Source organism: Cyprinodon tularosa, unplaced genomic scaffold, assembly GCF_016077235.1.
Source record: "Cyprinodon tularosa strain WSP-4 unplaced genomic scaffold, ASM1607723v1 ctg307, whole genome shotgun sequence".
Taxonomy (NCBI): domain Eukaryota; kingdom Metazoa; phylum Chordata; class Actinopteri; order Cyprinodontiformes; family Cyprinodontidae; genus Cyprinodon; species Cyprinodon tularosa.
The window spans coordinates 1702586-1726135 of NW_024039016.1; the positions used below are offsets into that span (position 1 = coordinate 1702586).

The following is a 23550-nucleotide window of genomic DNA, read 5'->3' on the forward strand; positions in this document are numbered from 1 at the left end:
ATTTCATGGGCATTACGCTGCTGTATGTTATGCATAAGTTAGGCTGTCGTTGGGGATAAGCTCTGAACATGTTATGAATACACTATGTTTACGCCCAAAATTGAAAAAATACATAGAAAGTTCAGCGCTGGCTAAATCGGCAAGGTGTGACAGGGGCTTAAGTTATTGAAGTACAACTTAGTTCAGAGAGCAAGAAGAAAACAACATACTGAAAAGTTAGTTGTTAGACCTCCAATGAGAAAACAACACACTATAGTTGTATTGTAAATCATCCAGAGAAGAACAATGAGATATTCATTACCTTGAGTCTCTCAGAAACCCCATCGGTAAAGCTGATAGTAAACTCCTCCACCTTCGGAACCTTCAGCCGCTTCTTCTCAGTCTGGTACTCTGTCCGAGTTTTCACCACCACCTAAATAATAATAAAAAAAAAGGTTAAAGTAAAACTCAAGGATTGACATTTTCTCACATTTCTTATACAGTGAAGCCTATTCATACCCAGAAATACCATCAAAACACCAAAAACATGAAACCCCCAAAAGCACCCAATAGCATCTCTAAAGTAAATATAGCTTTCTATAACCCAGGTACTATTCAGTGTGTGTCCTTGGTTTAAATTCTCGTTCTGCATAAAGTTTCCATGCTCTCCCAGTGGTTCTCTCTGGATACCTTGGCCTCCATCCTCAGACAGAAAAAGAAATTATGTCTGGTAGTTTAATAAAGCCTCTTTATGCCCTTAGATCAGGCATGCCCAAAGTCGGTCCTCGAGGGCCGCTGTCCTGCAGGTTTTAGAGGTTTCCTTGCTTCAGCACAGCTGATTTACATTGATAGCTGATTAACAGGCTTTTGCTGAATTGCAATCATCAGAATCAGCTGTGCTAAAGCAGAGAAACCTCTAAAACCTGCAGGACAGCGGCCCTCGAGGACCGACTTTGGGCATGCCTACCTTAGATGTTAGTGTGCACGAATCATTGCTACATCAATGAGTTAATTTGTTACCCTGTAATGCTTTGGCAATACTAAGGTGTGCACCGCCTCAACAGCTGGATGGAGGCAGTAACCTTGCAAGGCAAGTTTATTTCTAAAGCACATTTCAGTGGCAAACATTCCCCAAAGTGCTAATGATTAATAATCTGACATCCCAGCTTAAAGAGGCACCATCTTCCACCTCAAAATCCATCTGTGATGACGCACTGAAACAAAACACAAACAAATACGCCCCACAGTTGTTATCATGTTTTAATATAAGTCAAAAACCAGAGCATATATATCAAGTGAAATTCTGAAACAACATTTTAACTGTTCTCAATCCTCGTACAATACTCCATAGCAAGGTTTAGGATAAAGGATGGTTAATGCTGCACAGGAAAACTGGAAGGAGAAAAACAAGGCCAATGTCTTGCTGTCCTTGTGGTTGATTTTGCTGCTGCTAAGCAGCCCACTGTCACTTTGAGACAAAGCCAGAAAGTGCTGTGCACACAAACCGATTCTGCTATCTGAATAACAAAGCTTTGGTTTGGCTCCACAGAGCTCTTATCTGAAAGCTGAAAGCTGCAGTAGGTGAATATGGTGCATTACATCGGACTCCTGAGGCATCGAAGCCCCGCGGTTCTCAGTGTAGCTGTACAAGACGTTTTGCTTGTCATTTAGGTATAACTAATGTCCCAATTTTTACTACAACTTTCTCGTTCTTGGAGTCATTGCACAATAAAATGGCGACAGCCTCCAGGTTTAAAGCACAACTGGGTTTGTTTTGTTTCATTACATTTTCCCTCATCTCCACGTCTCACTCTTTTGTTTCTTATTTCGCAGTGAAGTGGCTATCAATCAACTGTAACTCATTTTCATACGCCTTTAGCCACCAGCAGCTCCATCTCTGATTAGAGGCGTTCCAGAATGCTTCAGAAGCCAACACTTTTTTAACAAAAGCCTTTTTACAGAGCAAGATGTCAAAAAAACAAACATTTAAAAATACTTTTAATATGTCCTGTGCTCATCCCAGAGCATACATGTTGTTTTCCTCATTCTTTCACCAATCAGACATGTCTGACAACATTTTTAATGCTGAATTTAAAAATAAAGAGTTAGATCAGGTCATTTCAGACTCAAGCATCTAGCCTTGAAGGTGAGTTTACCTTTTGCAAAGCATAATCTGAGATTAAGTTATGTTAATATTGGCTTATTTCCATAATTTTTCTTTTTGTTTTGTTTTTTTCACATGATCTAAATGGCATTTATTATATTATGTTCTGGGGTTTGTAATGTTGATTAAACTGGAATATTACAAAGAAATATCAAAACAAAGATAAGGAGTTGCTCTGCTGATTGGCTGTTCCCTCAATATACTTTCAAATTAAATTAATAAAATGCTGCTGGTTTATCGCACCACTATTCAGTGAAAATAATAATAAGACAGCCAGACAAGATCTATATAGGTGGGGGTTATCTTAAGTTCAACTCATGCTTTTAATGCAGAAAAACACTCTTTGATTTGATTTAAAAGCTATAAGAAATCCTTTGGAAGATGCACCATAAAAACACTTTTAGATAAGTTTAAGCATTTTCCTGCAGTTTATTAGTTTAACTGTCATTGTTTTTGCTTCAAATATATATTTTTATAGATTACCATCTGTTTTGCTTGGTTCAGTTTTATTTCTAGGATTAGCCCATTAATTCTATTTGTTAGTGGGAGCCTCTCAGGAGTCAGGAGAAATAATCAGTAGCACTCATTCAAAATGGCCCTTCCTAGTCAAAAGCCAGCCGAATCCCCTCCAACTTCCAGCCACTGGCCTTCACATGGGCGTGCATATTTTTTTACTCTGATTCCATCCTTTCACTGAATTAAAGGGTCTGACTAGGAGATAATGCTTCTCTTTAGATCTTAATGTCCACAAATAATGACAGAAAAATATTTTAGATATTTAAAAAGGAATTGTAGGGAACCGGCCAAGGGCCCATCAAGGAGAGTGGGGGAATTTTGAATGGCTACTACTGTAATCTTGCTGTGCGGTGTCTTCAGCGCGATCAGGTCTGCTCAGTAAAACTTACATACCCCTCCGATCATTAATTGGGGGGAATCCACCATGTTGGCTTGTCATGGTCTGATATTCTGCAGTGTGTGGTATCAACTGAGCCAAGCCCGTTTAAACGAGAAACTGGAATTTAGAACTTTTAGTTTTTAGTTTGATGCTACGTCTAAACAATTCAGAGTGTCAGCAGTGGGTGGTTAGGTTGCCTGAGGACCCAGATGCAGAGACGAGTGAAGCAGAGATGAGTTCTGAGAGGTTTAACTGCAGACCATAGGTAACAGAGGCAGAAATCCAACTAAAAAGTTTAACAAACCAAAAACCATGGAGACATCAGGGGAAAAACGAGCCTGAGGAGCCAACCGGGAGATGAGCTGAGTAGATGAGTACAGCACTGAGAAGGAACCAGCACTGAGTGACTGCAGAGGTGGAGTATTGCATGTTCTCCTTTTGCATGACGGGGTTCTCTCCAGGTACTCCGGCTTCCTTCCACAGTACAAAAACATGACTGTTCGGTTAATTGGCTACTCTTAATTCTCCTTAGGTGAGAGTGTGTGTGAATGGTTAGAAAGCTCTCCAAAGGGTTGTGAACACAGCCCAAAAAATCATTGGCTGCCCTCTCCCCTCACTGGAGGACTTGCACAGCGACCGCTGTCTAAAAAAGGCACAACACATAACAAAGGACACTTCTCATCCCGGACATTTTCTGTTTACACTGTTGCCTTCAGGCAATCAGAACAAGATCCAACCGTCTTAGAGACAGTTTTTACCCAACAGCAATAACAAAACTAAATGCAACCAAAAATAACCATTAATCATCATGGATGATGTGTGTGAGAATGTACTATTCTTATTTATTAGTTGTTTAGCGTCAGTTATTGTTATTTATTTCTTATATTGTGTGTAAATGGTGGGACAGTGATTTTAGTTTTTAAGCATATGCACTGATCAATGGCACTTTTTTAAATTCCGTTGTTCTTGTGACAATGACAATAAAGATAAATTGAATTGAATTGAATTGAATTGTCTCTGTGTTGCCCTACGATAGACTGGCGACCTGTCCAGGGTGGACCCCGCCTCTCATCCTTAGACAGCTGGAGATAGGCACCAGCACCCCTCGTGACCCTGAGTACTGTAGGATAAAGCGTGACAGAAAATCAATGGATGGCACTGGCAGTTTTTACCACCTAAAAATGCCTTTTATATTGACTTCCAGCTGCTAAGAATGGAAGCAGGAAATCCCCAAGTTATTGGTGAGTTCAGAGAGCGATCAATGGGAATTTCTATTGTGACATGCAGGGGCCTGCTGGTCAAGGGAACTACAGAATATCCTAAGGTAAGATCATAATCCTGGTTGACTGACTGCATGAATGACATTTAAAGGTGTAAATTCAGCAGCATTAAATTGGATTGTGCGTTATGTGCTGCACTGGTCTAGCTGGAAAAAACACACTGTATAACCACACTGTTCTATCACTTATTTCTTACAGCCATCTGTGGGGTCTCTTAAATTGGGAAAATCCCTCAACAGTTCTAAAATCTTGCCTTTGAACCAGACATAACCTTGTAATCCAAACATCATTAAACATTACTCCAAGAACTTTTCATCAATACATTGCATATCTATCCCCATCAAGCTTTCTAATTTTAAGAAATTCCAACTTCTTCCAATAAAATGCATTAAATCTAAAATAAAAGCTGCCTTCTAGGAGGTTTGATTTAAAACTATGCATGTTTAATTCTGGAGCAATATTAACGTTTCTTAAGGGGATTATCTTAGATCAATCCAGACCAGTTCATAGAACTACTGTATTTTATCAGCCCTCTTTTCTACCCGAAGGACTTACAGACTGTCCAACATCAAGAAACGGTGGATTAATGATTCACCTCCAGCAACACCTCAACCTTGGAGAATCCTTTTAATAAGATTTCGTGAGGAATGTTTACTTAAATACCAATATGACCTTGGAATGTTTGAATGTCTGAAATGAGGTTGCTTTTCAATCAGATGATGCAATTTACAGCAAAAATGTTTGAAAATATTAATGCTGTTTAAAACAACGTGTTCTTTTTTTACAGTGTATGTTCAACCATGAACATTAACATATTCCTTGTTCATTGGGAGTGTTGGCCCAGTGCGCTTGTGCTCTGAGAAGGTTGCGAGTATCCGGTTCGATCCCCACAGCCTGCACTCCGGGTCCCTGAGTAAAGACCCTTAACTCCACACTGCTCCCCGGGTGCCGAACAATGGCAGCCCACTGCTCCTCAAGGGGATGGGTTAAATGCAGAAGCAAGTTTCTCCAATGTGAGATCAATAAAAGTTAAATTATTTAAAGTAACTGACAGTCTGGACAAAGAGAGACTTAATTGCAGCAGATAAAAAATATTTGCATCCCTTTTGAAGGAGCTGCAGATATTCACAGCTTCAGTTGCTGAACCTGACATTCATTTCTAACCTGGAGAGCACTGATAACGTGGATCACTCAGGTTTAGTTCTACAAATTATTAATCTGGGACTGCTCCCATCTAATCTGTTCATTCAGCAGAATCTTAGTAAATGATTGGGTGAAGTGACAACTACAGCCTGCATATCAAAGTTTGGTTCTACCCAGTCACCCTAAGGAAAAAAATAGTAGCAGACGCCACGAGAAACCACAGCAACTTACATTTGTTCACTTGCACTGTTCCTTTTTCAAGATGAATTAGGTAAAAAATAAAAAAAGATGTAATAGCAGTTATGCATATCTCCTCTCGCGCTGCCATGTTTGTTTTGGTTTGGCTGTTCGACCATTCTTAAAAAGTCCTGCCTTAAAGGTACACTATGCAACCGGTGTTGATTTTCCAGCGAGGCTCCCCCCAGAGGGCGAAAGTAAAAGTGCACTGTCGTAAATATGCTCAGCTGTTCTCCTGGTTTCTCCGTCAAGCCAGGCGCGGTTGTTTTGAGCTTAGCAGACAGGCAAACGCAACGAATCACCATGTCTACTGCGGTAAGTGACTATTTTGTTCCAATTTTCGAGTTTGAAAATTTACCATGTTTCCGACATGGGCTTTCGCTGTTTTCTCGCTGGTTCCGCCATAATAACTGCACAAATATCGCCACTGCGCTAGCAACGAGCATGCCTTTTACTGGGGGGGTGTAGCAGTTCTCGCCGTAAAGCAAGACCGACTCTCGCGATGCACGAGACGTCTGAGCCTGTGGGTGCGGGCCGAGGGCTCCTGCAATTGCAAGTACGGTATTTCCCCTACAGACCACCAGGGAGGCCGAGATAACCTTTGTTCGACCTGAAATGACTCATTTAATCATCCAAAACGTTATGGAACACATTAATTAACTGAAAAATGTTGCATAGTATGCCTTTAAACCATAATACTGCAGTGTAATTAACTTTAATAATAATATGATTTTAATAATGCATTTTCGTTGTTTTTGAGTTCACCACTACCACAACAATTCAGTTTACAGGTTTGTTGCCTTTATGGAAAATTTTAGTCCAGACTGACATCTTTCCTTGGCTCTACCTTGGGCGTATAGTGGCTCTACCCTTCTCATACCTCATCAAAATTAGTTGGGTTATCAAGAGCCATTTTCTATATTTATACTGCTATATGTTTACTGTAGGACCACCTTTCCTCATTCCGCTTCATTCTATTTTTATTCTGCAGTATTTAAGCTTCGCTCATAATTTTATGATCTCTCTGCTTTCTCTCATCATAGTAGCTGCATCTGCTCTGCTCCTTTGTGACTGTGAAATATCAACTTTGCTGCTTCTATCAACACCTTTGTTTATAAATGTTGGAGCTCGGCCTGTTTTTCACTGTAGTCCTGTTTCTCTGACTATGACTAACTGGATGTGCTCTCTTTCATCCTCTGACATAGGAACTGGCTTGGAGCTTGCCTGCCTGTCTGTGTGTTTCCACGTTGATAGTTACCTTTTTTATCTCTACTTCTTTCTGTATATTTGCTTCTGTCTCCTTGAAACCCAGTCGGCCTCAGCAGAAGGCCGCTCACACTGAGCCTGGTTCTGCTGGAGGGGTTTTCCTGTTAAAAGGGTGTTTTTTCTATACATTGTCCCTGCAGTGTCAATGAAGTGTCAATGACAAAATGCAAGCTCATCCAGGGGGAGCATGCCTTGCAAGTCAATGGCTGGATACAATCAGCTGATTTTCCTTGAGAGAAATGTTTATTCAATCTGACTGTATTGTTTCAGTAAATAAGCAAAATTACTCCAATCCAAAGTGACAAATAAGAATCATTTTGGTTAATTTTACAGTATTTTCTTAAGAAAACTTTTTGCTTTCTGCAATTGTGTACTTCAGTTTTGATCTTCCTTGCAGAAAATCTTTCAGAACTACATGTCTTTCCAAGTGTGTTATTCCTTAAAAATGCTGCAGCAATGATTGCAGTTTTATCTGTAATCCCTGGAGTGAAAACTGTTGGAGCGTAGGTCTTTGGCAGAGTTCAACGTAGAAGGCAGGCGCAAGACAATCTTATTTCTTTTCATGGCGTCTAGGATACATTTGTTTCCTTATGAATAAAGACCTAAACAGTGTGTTTTATAAGAACAAGGAGAATAAGAAAGAAGAGAGGATGTCTCTGCAAGTGCTGCAAAACAACTTCCAAGAGGATCAAGGATTTTTTTTATCAAAGATTATTAATGTTTAATCAGCTGCTCTTTTCTGTGTTGTCAAACCAGACACTGCTTCTGTCGCCTGACATTAGATAGACTTGAGATCGCAAATATTAACAAGTGATGCTTTAGAGCCAGAATGAAGGGGGTGGGCTTAATTCAGAATAGCTCTATACATTTGGCTCTATTTGCTGCAGCCATATGTATTTGCCAGTTAGAGTTAGAGATAACAGACACGCCTGGGAAAATACTGTATTTGCTGCCACAAAAAAATAACTAATTAAATCAGGCCTTAAAAGCATCCCTCCTAACCTCTCACTCAAGGTTTTCTTATACATAGTGCATTCAACACATAATATAGGGTAAATATTCCTCAATCTATTTAATAAAAGCAACACAATCTCACATTGAAAGCTAGAAAATCTTCTATGATGAAGGAAAAAAAATATATTGAATATTTGTTCTTTCAGTGGCAGCCCTAATTGCGTTCAAATAAATGTAAATAGAATTTTTGGCAAGCATTTCAGGTATCTATACTTTGTGATTTAAAAAAAATGTATTTCGTAATTCAAAAGCAGCATGTTTTCTGTTTCCCTGCAGTATAAATAGAGTTCAATCTAATTAAGTACATAAAAAATTGGGAAAACAAGAAAATTTGACATTTGTGTAGAGCAGGTATTTGTAGATCTTAAAAAAATTGAGTGAATGGCGATAACTAATTTAAAGTAGATAAGATTTACAGTTGGAGAAATAGCTAAAACTAATTAAAGGAGTTTGACAAAAGAAGAAGCCATTTTTTTCTTGCCCTCATACTCCTGCAGGAGGATTTTAAATCTGACGGATACAAATATACACAGCTCTCTGGTCCTTTCAGTGTGAGATTATGCCGCTTCATTAAAAGATTCATTTTACACCTTTTCATACAACCGGCAACATCAATAAATGAAGGTTGTCTACATTTTTAAACCTGACTAACAGCAGTGCCCTTTTAGAGAAAGGAAAGCTTCCTGCTGCACTGTTGGTTTCTCAGGGTGAGCGCTGCTGAGTATTTTCTTTATTAGGTAAATAAAAGCAGCAGTTAGTTTTCTCTTACTATCAGAGCTCTTAATCAGACTCAATGTGCAATCCTAAATGAAAGCAGAACACAAAACTGCACAGAACGGTAGCTTAGGGAGCAATCCAGCTCCCAAAATCTGGAATACTAACTGATAATAAAAATGTATTTTACAGCTACAGCTTAAGGCCTGGTTATCCTCCCGCAGCAGTGTGTCACAGTGAGCTTGTCGCAGATATTTTCGATTTATGCCCAATATTGAAGCGTGGTCTGCTCTATGTTATTCCACGTCACAACACAAGAGGGACAATCAGGAACTAGCTTTGGGTCTAGATACGGCCGAGGCGGTGAGGAAGTGGGGGCAAATTTGTCAACAACGTAGGGAGATGATGGCGAAAAAAAACGGGGATCCAGGTGGAAAAAGGGTCCCAGCATTCTGGCAAAACTCGCACTTCGAGTCTTTTTCCGCAATGGCGGTCAGGCAAACAAAACAAGCCGGTAAGGAACCAAACAGGAAACACGCATAGTGTAAAGCGGATGCAGATTTGACCAATCAGAGGCCTCCTGTCTGCGGTCACCTACAATTTTGGAGAGGTGCAGCAGAGTGTCTGCGGCTGGGCGGAGGCACATTTGCATTCACTGCGACACACATGCAGACGACCTGGTTTCTGAGTATAAATCAGCCTTTAGTCCTCCACAATGTGTTTGTAAGATTGTTTAAAGCCAGGCAGGAGATATGGGGTTCAGGTCTAATTTAAACCAAAAATTATAGATATAAAGGACTGCAAGGATAACCTCAGTTTAGAGTTTAGAAAGTAAATATATATACTTTACTGATATATTTGAGTAGTGCTTTGAAATCAGCAACACTGAGAATTTTATTCCAAGGGTTTCATTTAAGAACATATGCTACACAACCACTAATGAGCATTTTTTCTTTGGATAAACTTTACGTGCATAGGTGCACTCTCACAAACAACTACAGCTGCTTGGTTCCAGGTACTTAGAGATTCACTTCCATACAGAAAGCACATATTCTGATCTTCAGGTAACAAATGAATGCATGTCAGATTAAATAATACTACTTCAGCGATAGTATCTAGGTGTTACGTTATTGTATGTCTCGTACCATGTCCGTTGGTTGTGCTGTTCTTTTTACATCTCTTTGCAGGTGATGAAGCACACTGAAAATGTTTTATCGTTATCTCCCTTTTATCTCCTCTTTCTTTCATCTTTTCTCCTTTTTTCAGTTTTTCCTTTCCTGCTCTACCTACATTGCAGTGTCCATATAATCTGTAAAACTCCCTGCTTAATTATAATAAAACAATTTATATGCATAAATGAAGCAGAACACTATGGCGATAGCTGTACTGCTTCACCTGTGAAAGTAAAATCTGTTGGGCTCTTTTTGGCATCGAGACAATTATTCTGATTTCCACATCGCCAGACAGGACAAAAACAAGAAGAAGAAGAATGTGAATTTAGGATGGGTCAGGGTTATAAACTGAATTACTTATGGAAAACAATTAGGAAATGTTCCCTATTAGCTTTACGGAGAGCTAAAAAAAAAGTTTCTTATTATTTCATGGTTAAACTGCTGAATCTGCTGCTCTGGGTCTCTCACAGTCTCGGTGTTACCTTTAGCAACTTTGGTTCATAAAAATCAAAAAGCTTTCAAAACTGCACAAAACCTGCTGAGCAGCACACAGTCTCTTTAGCAAGTTCAGCTGGTTGGCACTTAACAACAAAAGACTTGGATTTATTTTTCCTCTCTAATAAAAATCAAGTATGACATGGGTGGATATGGGATTTATGTAAATCAAGTTGCCACGGACAAATTCAAATAAAAGTCAGAAAAAAGTATGAAGCAGCTTGGTTTTCAGTGTTGGCTCTGCTACTAGTGTTAAAGACAACCCTTAGTGCAGCTTTAACCTCTTAACGCCTATTGGTGCCTATATGCAACAAACCCTGTACTACGTACACAGCCAAAATAGCATAGAGATTCCCCCCCAACTGGTTCCTAATATGTTATCATTGTGTCATGCACACAGTTACTGTGTTTCTGCCAGTGTTGGGCACCTTACTTTGAAAAAGTAATTAGATATAGTTACTAGTTACTTCTCCCAAAAAGTAACTGAGTTAGTAACTGAGTTACTCCACAATAAAAGTAACTAGTTACTAGTAAAAGTAACTATTGCGTTACTTTTGCGAGTGTATGAAATCAATAACTGGGGATGTCTAATTCTGAAATCCTGTGTTTGGGTTGTTATAGATACTGCAACATGTATCTAAATCTATCTATCTATCCATCCATCCATCCATCCATCCATCCATCCATCCATCCATCCATCCATCCATCCATCCATCCATCCATCCATCCATCCATCCATCCATCCATCCATCCATCCATCCATCCATCCATCCATCCATCCATCTTTCTCCATATAGGCTAATGATCGTTCACGCTCTCCATAGTTCTCCTGTGGCGCGAGCACAGGGCGGCTGTTACGCGCCTTTAGCGAGCATGCGCGTTTCCTGTCGCTTGCGCGGTGAATCGTGCCGCCTGCGCTGTGCGGAGATGCAGGGGAAACCGTATCTGATGGGGAAACGCAGCTCGATGTAACACCGGTATTTCCATCTGGAAAACGCGGTTTTGCCGCTGGAGTCCTCCTCACTCTCCATCCTCCCCTCTCTTATGACGCGTGCACGAGTCCTATCATGAAAAAAGGTTAATTGTGCGACCTGAGTAATGTGCAGTAACAGGATGTCGGCAATTGTAACTGCATTATAGTTACAGTAAGAGTAATCATTTTGATTACTCGTTACTAAAAAAAGGTAGCGGCGTTAGCAACGCCTTTACTTTCAACGCCGTTACTCCCATCACTGGTTTCTGCTCAGGTATCCCAGATTATTCCAGCAAGTTCCCCTAATGGCATGCACCCGCTACTGCTTTTATTATTGTCCTTGTTTCACCTGTGGGTGGCCCTATTTAAGCCAGCCTTCTCCTTTGCTCTGGTGCAAGATTCTCGAAAACATTTTGTGTTATTAGACCTTTCGAATTTCGGATCCCCCACATGGAAGTCAGAGACTCAAACCACTTATATCTGGAAAAATCTAAACTTTTAGCTTTTGCAGGATGTGAGAAAACAACATAAGGCAATTATCTTTTTTATATAGTCTTGACAAGATTTAAAGCTGCTGTCACCCCTGTCCTGATAACAAAAACACCATCAAACATCATCATATACAGCTGACTGACAGGAGGCAGCACTGGGGCAGGGGGGGGTCTTTGTGTGGCTTGTTGGAGATATAGACAGTTTCAAGTATTTTATCAAAACACTGTCATACAACTGTCTTTACAAAAACTATGTTTTATGCTGTAACTTGGTATATCTACAGCAGAAACAAGAATATGGCTCAAGAAAAAGATATGAAGGTAGTGACTGTGGGAGGAATTTGGCTGGTATGCCTTCCTACCTCCGCCATCACCCTCTCTTCTTCATATAATTACAGATTTAATTAGTTCTTGACCTGAACTGAGCCCATGCTCTCTCTGCCAGAAGCACAATTTCTAATAATCAAGGCTGCTGACAAATAAAACTCAGAGGCAAACAACCTTTCCTTCTCTTACAGCATCTCCTGTAAGAACAAACTGGTCCCTTTGCATCCGAATGCAGCGCTTAATTAATGTGAGCTGAAAGATGGCAATAAATGTCTGCATCATTGGTCAGCGACTTTATTCAGAGACAGGAAGAAACCTCAATCTTTGCAAGAAAAAAAAATGCAGAAACATGCTTGTTTCCCTGCTGGTACAGTATATATGCTGTGGTTATGATGGCTGCTTTGGTTGCAATATCACTGTTCTTGAATCTGCTGGGACAGATTTAATCAGCGGGAAATGAGTGAAAGCTTGACTTATGTCCGTTCACAAGCTGGTTGCTGCAGACATGATCGACATGCCGCTCACACACACGCTTGCATAAATCCACATGTCTACACTTACAACACACACTGCTGGAATGCAAGCCATAAAATGGAAGGGTGCATGTATATGTGTGTAAGTACATTGAAGGACAAGTCATTTAACAGGTTTATGTAATGGAAAGAGACTGCGCCTCCCAAAGCAGAATAAATGGGGGTTCAGACTTTGCTGTGATTTTCTAAATGCAGTAATAGCAGTCAGGCGCTTGTGTTCAGATTATAAACTATCAAGAACCCTTCTTCAGATTCCCAGTAAGTGGGAAAAAATGACAGCTTTTAATGTCAAATTGCTTTATAGCTAACTTCTCTGCAAAGACAGTGCCAAAGAAATAGATTTTTTTATTATCTAGATAATGCATCTCTTTTTTTCTCCATTCTTTTTTTTATTTACAGCATAAATAAAAGTTTATTATGTGCAATTGGGGATCAGGCAACTAAACCAAGTGCATAATGTGCATTTTTATTTACATGGCCAACCTTCATTATAACACATCAGTACTTTTTAAGAGGTACTTTTTAAACAACCCCTTTCAGAGAAATAAAAAACATACATGAAAATGTATTCACTCTTTATTGTTGTGAGAAATATGCTAAAATTTAAACAAAACTTCAATAAAAGGTTAATTTTTAACAGCAAAACTTTAATAATGTGCAGTCTATGAGACTCTAAACATTGTTTATAGTAGGTTGATGTAGTTGTGTTCCTCCACTTTTCACTCTATTGCTACAGTACTCTGCATTTCATTGTACTTTAAACTGCATCCGGATATTATAGAATCATCTATTCATATAGATGTCAGCCGATATATTTGTCAATGTACACATTTTTTATCTTTCATTTAATCGTTTCACATTCTAGCTGCTAAGCTTTGATTTCAGCTTCTTGTTAGGAACGTGTTCCTCTCTCTAACAGTAGTTCATGTCTTTTTTTTTTATTAGCCAGTTTCCTCTTATGTTGACCTACAAGACAAAATTGCCTTTAAAGGTCACAACTGTTAAGTTTGCAAAAACAAGATTTACATAAAATCAGGTTTGTGTTCTTCATTTTCTGGCTGAAAAAGGTATATACTATATGCTAAGAAACAAGCCCTCTGAGACTAATGTAGCTTGTTTTTTTCTGCAGGAGTCGATTTAGATTGTTTGGTAAAGGCTGAAATTTGGCCTACAATATGTTGAAAGTATGTAGATGTTGTTAAAGGCCTTTAAAGAAGACTTAAATGTCTTTTTCTAACAAGCTTATTAATGTGTGATAGTTCTGCTGCTCCCCAACCACAGTGCAAGAAACCATCTAAATCCAGATAGAAATGTAGTCAATTTCTGCACAGAAAACATTCAATTATCTCCCTGTTCTCATCCACAAGCAGAAAACTCCAACTGCCCATTGAAAGCAGATGCATCAAAGCAATGAATGAGCTCACCCCCATCAAATCCAGCTCTGGAAAACTACCATTGTGGCCCAGGTCCACGATGCTATCAGTAAAAAATACTAAACTGATGTTTAACCGTTTTTTGGGTGAAGACCCGCCCTCTCCACTTTCAAATAAAAAATGCACATGCACAACCTTTTACCCGCTCCTAAGAGGGAACGCCTTTAAACGCTTGCAAGAGCATGCACCATTTCTCCTCGTGCACGCTCTGTTTTAAAGTTGCTGTCTGCATCACTCATACAAGCTTTACTATCCAAAAAAAGATTTGCAATTTTTCCACTATGTTAGACTCACCACTGGTTAGTAAAAATGGGGACGAGCATGTAGAACGGCCTTGCATAAACATATCACCAGGATGATTGACAATAAGGAGGACCAGTTATTTTGATGATCCACCCGGAAAAAGAACATCCTCCACTATACCTTTGAATAAATTAAATAGTTCATTAACCCTGGGAATAAATTCAGGTGATGAAGACGATCGGTGCAAACTCTAAACTCCTAAAATGCTCCAACTTGGAACAAAAAACGGTTCTTTAATAAATTGACGACTAAAACAAGAGTAGAAAAGCATTTCATGCATAAAGCCTCCAAATGTGCTGGAAGTGATAATGAGCTTGCCTATTGCCTTGTTCCATTCATTTCCATAATGTGCAATCAGCAGAGCTTTCTGTCCCAACCCCGCAGATAGATGCACCAATCGGCTTTGATCCACCGTCATGGTGACTGGATTAACGAGCGGCAGCGGAGCTACTAGGGGATGTCAGGATGATAAATGACAGCCTGTCTGGCACCAAATCTGTCTCCTAATCTCAGCTGGAAAACAAAGGACACGGCAGCGAGACAGCTGAGATGAATGAATGTGTGAATGAATCAAACATTGCAGTCGCATGTGTGTCTGTGTGTGTGCTTTAGAGGAGGGGGTTATTCTACATGGGGAGGGGGTTAAGGAAGGATGGTAAGGTTCAACAACATCGACTTAAATGGCTTCAGAAAGAGACAGACAGATGTGCATCCAGCAAAGCTCTTTTGACAAACACAGAAATAGGGTCAGATTAAGTGGTTAGAGGTCCCACGCAGAATAGAAGGTCCGCTTATAACTAAACCCACCAGCCCACCATCAATAACCTTGATTTTATTTACAGTATTTAATGTCTTTTATCTCTCTACCTATTTTTGTCATTGAGGTTGGTCATATCATGGAAAATATTTTTAATTAAATGCATCAAACTAAAGCAAATGACATTTTTATTTTTGCAATATGAACTGATTAATAACAGCATGCACACAGTGTAGTTCTCTTTAAGTTAATTAGAAATTAAATAAGACTAAAAGGTAGGGATACTGCAACATGATTGAAGATATGGGCTTATAATAAACAACAATATTTTTTGTCAGATATAATTTATTCTAATTTGTCTGTTTTGTTTTTGTGTGCTTGCTGCATAAGTTTGCTATGTTTATGTCCAGTTAGCTGCATCAGTGCTTAATTTTTATAACAAACATGGTGGATACAGCTGGAAGTTCTGCAAAGTTATTAAAGGCCTTATAGATCATAGGTATGGGATTTCCGCTGCACAATTAAGTTTTTTTTTTTTTCATTTTATATAAAACATGTTATGCAGAGGTAGACATATGTAAATACATTTCTAGATTATAAATGCACTGATATGAAAATCTGGGCCAATACCCAATATTTACTGATACCATATATCATATTTTTTCTACCCTTTGGACACCATCAAAGTGCAGACATCACTACTCTGCTTCAGGTTAACACCAACAATCCTGAGCCCACAATCACTATCACATGACCAACCCCCCCTCCTCCCATTTCTAACATCGGCCCAATATTGGGCCAACATGGCTAGAAAAGACCAACATTACTAAAATATACTGTACATCAGAAACAGAAAAATGAATAACAGTTACAGTTAATAAACACAAACCATAGCTACAATAAGTACCAGTTTCTGTTTTTACTTTTTAAACAGCATATCATAAAAACAGATTATTTTCTTCTGTTCTAGATGTGAGACATATTCGTATATTCACAGGTTAACCTAGGCATAGATGAAAATCTCAATAATAAGGCCTTTTTTATTAATGAATACATAAAAAGGGATTCATTTATATCTATAACTTGTGCAATGTATAATGTGCAATTTACCATTTGATACCCTGTGCAATAACTATATATATAAATATAAATACCCCATGCAATAACCCACTACAATGCTCTTACTAACAGTTAGGGGTGTAAATCACAACCATCATTCGATTCAGTATCAATTTCCTGACCCAACGACTGGATTATTTTCGATACTCAAGAATAGACCACGATACGATTCGATTAATTGGTTAATTTTTTATTTTTTTTTACCATACAGCCTAGAAAATGTTTCAAAATTTAAAGTAAATCAATGAAAGCTGTAATATTGTTATGCATTTTATATGGTAAACAACAGCAATTACCAGATGTAGCAAAGTTGTACTATGAAGACCTCATTTACAGAGAAATAATAATGCCTCAGTGTTTATGCGTGTGTGTGTGTGCAAGCGGAAAGAGGGTAGCGGCTAAAGAAAGCGTGGTAGGAGGGCGAAATAGGTTTAACGCCACCGCAGCACGGGAGTCAGAATTACGTCCAGGAGCAAATGGATAAAAATAGACCGGAGGAAAAAGAAAAACATGAATCGATACTCTTGCGGACTTGTCGGATCAATCCAACGATACAAAACATTTATTATTTACACCCATTCTATATGTCCATGCACCTTTACATTTCTCCACTGTGAGATCAATTAATTTGCATTTTGTTTATCATTCAGAACATGGAACTTTATAAAGGTATTTATTCTTCAAAGTTTAAATCTTTTTACCAGTAGATTTTAAAGTTAATTAACAAAATGTTGGGTTGGAGAAACGGGTTTGCCTAGCTGATCACTAAAATGTTGTCTAAAAGAGAATTAACTATTGAACTTTTTTTGTCACGCTAATGACGAACATCAAGAACCAATTCCTCTATGGAAGAACCTGAAGAACAGTTTTATGTTTTCTATGTCCTCCATTTGAATGTCAGATTTTAAAGAAAATAAAAAAAAAGGTGTATAACAAGAAAATAAAAAAGCCTTTAGCATCTCTACTATAAACAAGAATACAATTTTCGATCATTTTTCCCCTTTTGTGTGTAACTTGCAGTCATCCTTAGAGATTTCATATCTCTGTTGGCGGCACTAAGCCTTCACAAAGACTTGTGTACCACAGGTACGCCCAGCTTGCCAGATGCATTATTTTTTAGCCTGTTTAACAAATAAACTTTATTTTCAATAAAATATTGTTTAATCTTTGGTTAAATAATTCAGTTATATTACAAACATTAGTTTCCAGTCGTTCTGATACCAGAATTGCACAATGATTTCCTAACGGCTCTAAATGAGTGTTGGCCTCTTTGTTGAACGCTCCGAAGAACTCTCATTATTTATCAACCAACATGAAAACTGATCAAAGTTGATCAGATTAAAAACTGATTATTGATATAATCTTAATATTTCTTTATCATTATTTTGACTTAAAACTATGAAGGATCTAGTACAGCATGGTCACAATATCTGTGTGCTAACATTACATTTTAGCTTTATTTCTTTACAGCTGCTGATTTATGGAGGACCAACTCTGCCATATTTAAAAATAAATACAGAAATATATAAATGCTCAAGAAATAAATATACAATTAATTGCCCCCCAAAAGTACCATTAACAAATAAATGTAGGTAGAAATTATGTGAGACATAAATGTATGAATCTCTTATAATTAGCTTCTTTATTTATTTGCCTTCGTAATAATTACCTTATTCATTTATTGTCCGTTATGGTCTTCAAATTTATTTATTTATTACTTATTTAAGTATTTATTTATGTGCATATTATAATATTGTTGTTAATCTGTTTTATTCTTCCTTTTATTTTTTTACCCTATTTAGTTCTGACTGTTGTTTTTTAATTTCTGTAAGCATTTCTGCCTCATTATGCAAATGAGGAGGGGTGTGTCTTATTGAGTTAACTTCTGCCCATTGGTTAACGGCCCATCGTCTTAATTCACAGAGTATTAGGTTAAAGGTACTCTTTTCTGTTGCTGTTGTTCAATAAAAGTACGTTTTAAGATTATTTGAGGCGAGAACATTATACTTTTAAGCATCCATATATGGCCCATTTACCGATTTTATGCATCATTTTTTTTTTAAATGTCCCGAAGTTGACATTCTAGTGAATTGAGAAACGGCCACTGACTTCAGACTCTCCTCTCAGACTCTCCTCTCTTCTCCTAGATTCTCAACCGATGCAGTAAAATGCTAACCAACCAATGAGCAGAAGTTAACTCTCTAAGACACACCCCTCCTCATTTACATAATGAGGCAGAAATGCTTACAGAAATGTAAAAACGACAAAAATACAAAGGAAAAATGAAACAGACAAAAATATCATATCATGCACATAAATAAATACTTAAAAAAATAAATAAATAAGGTTGAAGATTATTATGAACAATAAATAAATAAGGTAACTATTACAAAGGCGAATAAATAAAGAAGCAAATTAAAAGAGATTCATACATTTATGTCTCACTGTATAACCTAATTTCTACCTACATTTATTTGTTTATTGTATTTTTCGGGACAATTCATTGTTTACTTATTTGTTTATTGAGCATTAATTTATTTATGTATTTATTTTTAAATATGGCAGAGTTGGTCCTCCATACTGCTTTTGTAAAATGGGCATTTTAATCCTGTCTAAGGCTCCTAAGCATTTAGTTAGTAGAGCCAATGGCATAAAGACACAACAATAGGCCCTTAGCAATACAAAGTACAACACGTATCCTTTATTGCGGTTTAAAACATTTTATATGAGTGTATTTTTTACCAACCATCTAATGAAATACACACAGTTATTAACAACGTAATTAAAAGTAGCATGTCTGCTTTGCTATTGGTGTCGTGTTTAAACGGCTCACCATCATGTTGAAATCTGCCATGTGTTGGGGTATAAATAAGGTCCGGTCAGTCAGCTTAGTATCAGGTGGGTTTAAAATTAATTTTTCGCACCATTACATCTGCAAAGAGATTTCCTAGTTCACAATAGCGTAGGGGGCCAACCAGGTGTCAGTGACGGGGCCCCTAAGAGGTCAGGGGCCCCTAAGCAACTGCAGTCTCTGCTTACTGATAGATACGCCATTGAGTAGAGCCATCAGTGTCTGGCACACAAACAGAGATGAAACCTGCAGAGTTGGTGGGATGTGTCTCACCTTTTCAGGGTCTTGGCTCTGCAGGCTGCCAACATCCAGAGGAGTGATGAGGGGCACATTTTGGAAGCCGTCCTCAATACTCACAGCTTTGGCCCCTTTGTCCTGAAGATTGCTCCCCAGTTTCACCATCTTCAGCCTCCTGGTAATATTCCTTTATTTCCCTCTAGATCTGCTCCTGGAAACAGAAGCCAATTAGAAACAGAAATAATGTACACCTCATGCTCTGCGGGAAAAATAAAAAATAAAAATAAGTTTAGAAGTCATAGATTTATTGTCAAATTGTGGATTTATTTTATTTTTTTTTTATTTTTTTTACAAGCTGGATGATTCTGAATTTTAAATTATGCTGAAAAAACATGGATATAATTCAAGGATATCCTGGAAAAGTCTTCTAAAAGCGTCTTACTTTCAGCTGTTGGTCCCGGTCCGCCCGCTGGCTCTGCGCTGCGGCAGGGAGAGGATGGAGCAGTGGGAGCAGGTGATGCTGGAGGCTGATGCTGATGCTGGAGGCTGCGGGGAAAGCAAAGCTGCGCCGCCGATGACAAGCTGGACGTTTGGCTGCAGGTTTTCAGTCAAGCAAAGCAGCCCAACCCCCTAATCCGAGCACAGCCTCTCCTTTCCTGTAGAGCTACACCCAACCGCTGGAGCTGCTGGCCGCTAGAGGGATGTTTAGCCTCTTTAATCCCCTGATTTCGTTTGTTTGGTTTAAGTGGAAGCTGAATTAGTGTTGCATTTAAAGGCGCCTCGTGAATTGCAGCTTTTTTAATCGGTAAAGTGGAACCGTTTTATATTTAATGGGAAAATGTACAATATTATAGAGCCAGTTCATTACAATCCAGCTAACCTTTAAAAATAACATAAATACAAATATTATAGCATTTTAAATTTTAATTTTCACATTATAAAACTCTGACATGGGGATTCAAGTTGTTCATTATTTAAACAATGCTAGCTGAAATAAATTTCAATAGTAAATATGTTTAGAAATATGTATCCTATAAATGTGAAACCATTTTTCTCTTATAGCACCCAAAAGCAATCTATATTAGATCTGAATTAGTGTTGCATTTGAGGCGCCTCGGAAATTGCAGCTCTTATAGTGGTAAAGTGGAACCGTTTTATATTTAAGGGAAAAATGTACAGTATTATAGAGCCAGTACATTACAGTCCAGCTAACCCTAACAAATAACACAAATACAAATATTATAGCCTTTTAAAATCTATTTTTTTACATTTAAAATCTCTGACATGGGGATTCAAGTTGTTCATAATGCTAGCTGAAATAAATTTCAATTGTAAATATGTTTAGAAATATGTATCCTATAAATATGAAAAAAAAAAATTTCTTACAGCACCCAAACGCAATCTATATTAGAGCTGAATAAGTGTAGCGTTTTAGGTGCCTCGTAATTGCAGCTTTTATTGTGGTAAAGTGGAACCCTTTTATATTTAATGGAAAAATTTACAACATTGTAGAGTCAGTTCCGTTTAATCTAGCAAACCTTTACAAGTAACATAAATACAAATATTACAGCCTTTATATAAATGTGAAACATTTTTTTTCCTTACAGCACCCAAACGCAATTTATATTACGGCTCTATTTTTTGTCCTATGTCGCCATCTGGCGATCGTTTTATTGTATTGCAGATTTTTCTGATTACAAGAGTGACAGCGGATCATCTGTTGATTAGATTGTTTTAAGTTATTAATTCCCCCTTTGGACTTCCTGCTGATTTTGACATATAACTGCCACACGCTTTGCTTTATTTTAATGGGATCATATGAGATAGACCCACGCAAAGTGGGTCAAATAGTAGAAAAGTTTTCAGCTTTTTTGTATTACAGCTTGAATTCTGAAAAGTATGGCATGCATTTTACCCCTGGCACCCCTAATTACATTCAAGTGATATTCTCTCTATTTCTAATGTATCCCCAGTATAAATAAATCTGACCCGCGCAGGCTTCAAAGGATTTCTTGAATAAACAGCATCATAATAACCAAGAAACACAGCTGAAAGATCAGAGATGAAGTTAAGCATAAAGGACATTATCACAGTTTTACATCCCATAGAGTATGATTAGAAATACAACCAAACAGACAGGAATGGAACAATTGATAAGAAAGAGAAGCAGCCAATATAACTTAAGATAAGTTTATGTAGGTTTTAAAATATATGACACCACTCCTATGATGAAACATGGTTGAAGCTGCATCATGCTGTGGGAATGCATTTCTTCATTCGGGAAAACATTGGCCGGAATAATTGGGAAAATGGATAGAAATGTATGAAGTACCATCATGGAAAAAAAACTATCTGTGAGAGGTTGACAGAGACATAAAAAGTGGCGCTGGCTTTTTTTTTCCCTTTCCAATAGGAGAACGAATGTTATGATAAAACCAGAACTGAAAGGGAATGACATAAGCTGGAGTATCTATCATAACATCCTCAGGGAGAACATGCAATCTGCAGAAAGACCCCGGGAATCGAACCGGAAACCTTCCTGCAGGGCAGCACTGAGCAGCCCCATTTTCATGTTGTACATTTCAATGTTTTTAGAAGGTTTTTGACTAGTGTAAGATTGATAGAAGAAGGGAAGAAGATAGGAAGACTGATGAAAAGAAGATTGAATGAGAGAGGAGGGAAAATAGGAACCCTGATGAAAAGAACAGTTGAAGTAACGATGGAAAATTCTACTTAGAAGAGTAAAACAGAGAGCAGGTAGACGTCAGAACAGGGCTGGAAAGAAAAGGACCTCAGTAACCAGCCAGACACACCTGGATTAATCAGCTTGTCCAGTGATGAAAGACTGGAAACAAAGGAGCTGCTGAAGTTCAGAAAGTAGTGGAGCTTTGCATAGAGCCCATTAGTGGGAGAAATGAATTTGCCTCTTTGAGATGGAATAGAATAGAAAAATTGAATGGGGAAATTCTGGTAAATTAGCAGGTCTGTTGACAGAAATAATCATACATCGTTTAGCTGCAGGATCCCAATTGTTTGATCCATGTTAACGCAGATGTTTAACTCTCAAAGGTATGCAGATGTGAACAGAATGAGTATTTGCTACTTCTTTAAAGAACTGGAGGGACTCTGTCTCCACAGATGGCCTCAGGCATAGGCTTAATGTATGAGAAATGGTTGTATTTACTTTTCTGGATTCTCTTTTCTTCATGTCAATCTGCCCTTAGGGAACGGCAGAGCTCTTTAGGCCCCACAAAATTGGAAAACCCTGGTAACCAACCAGGACCCTCCACTCCCGCCCCTTTCCCCAAACCCAGATACAGCTTTCTATCTTAGGAGATAACAGCGTGGAGAGGCATCACTGGCTTTTACACTTGATTTTTGTTGTTTAAATATTAATAAATATGTAAAAATAAATGAAACCATTACTGTTACCTAAATTAAATCTTAATGAGACAAACACAACTTGGTTACAGTAAAAAGGCAGAATCTAAACTCCTAAAACGTAGCATAAATAATCAGACCACAACACAAACGTTCATCACAGTTAAGATTTATTTCATTCAACATTTCACATTACAAATATTTAAAAATTATGCATACTGTTATAAATAGTTGGCTGCAAACAATTAAATAACAGATTTTTCTTTTTCGTTTCACTAGCACTTCTACAGACCAACTGCTATAAATATGGACATATTTGTATTACATAACTTAATTAGAAAGGAAAATACAAAAATAGGAACTTATAAAGTGAAATGACAATAAAAATTAAGGTGATATCTTAAGTAAAAAAATGCTATTAATAAATACAACAACCTTCCCATACACAGTTAGAAACTATTGAAATCTTGCCATTAAGTAACATCATTAACAGACAAATATTTAAATATTTATTTTCCTTCAGAAAATGTGAACCATATATTGTGGAGCACAATATAGCAATTAGTAAAAACTAGACACTTTAACATATTAAAAGCTTCACCTCAAAAATATAACAAAAATCTGATCAAAATTATAAAAATCAATTATACATTCCAATTAAAAATATACCAATAAACATTGACCTAATAATTACAATGCAATCAATCACAGTAGCTTAAAATAAACCAGAAAATAAGCAAAATGAGCACAAAAACCTTTTAAATGTTTTAAAAATAACTTCAATTA

At 37.8% G+C, this 23550-nt stretch overlaps 1 protein-coding gene across 1 annotated transcript in view; it reads right to left on the minus strand.

Annotated features, from left to right (window-relative positions):
- The window catches only part of nsg2 (neuronal vesicle trafficking associated 2), a 56087-nt gene extending 35939 nt beyond the window's left edge, over positions 1-20148 (minus strand). The window contains exons 1-3 of the mRNA XM_038292084.1: positions 19826-20148; positions 19420-19594; positions 302-412 (exon numbers count right to left, since the gene is read on the minus strand). Coding sequence (XP_038148012.1) covers positions 302-412; positions 19420-19548 — 240 coding nt within the window. The 5' untranslated portion in view covers positions 19549-19594; positions 19826-20148. The remainder of the gene's footprint in view (positions 1-301; positions 413-19419; positions 19595-19825) is intronic.
- Between the last annotated feature and the right edge of the window lie 3402 nt (positions 20149-23550).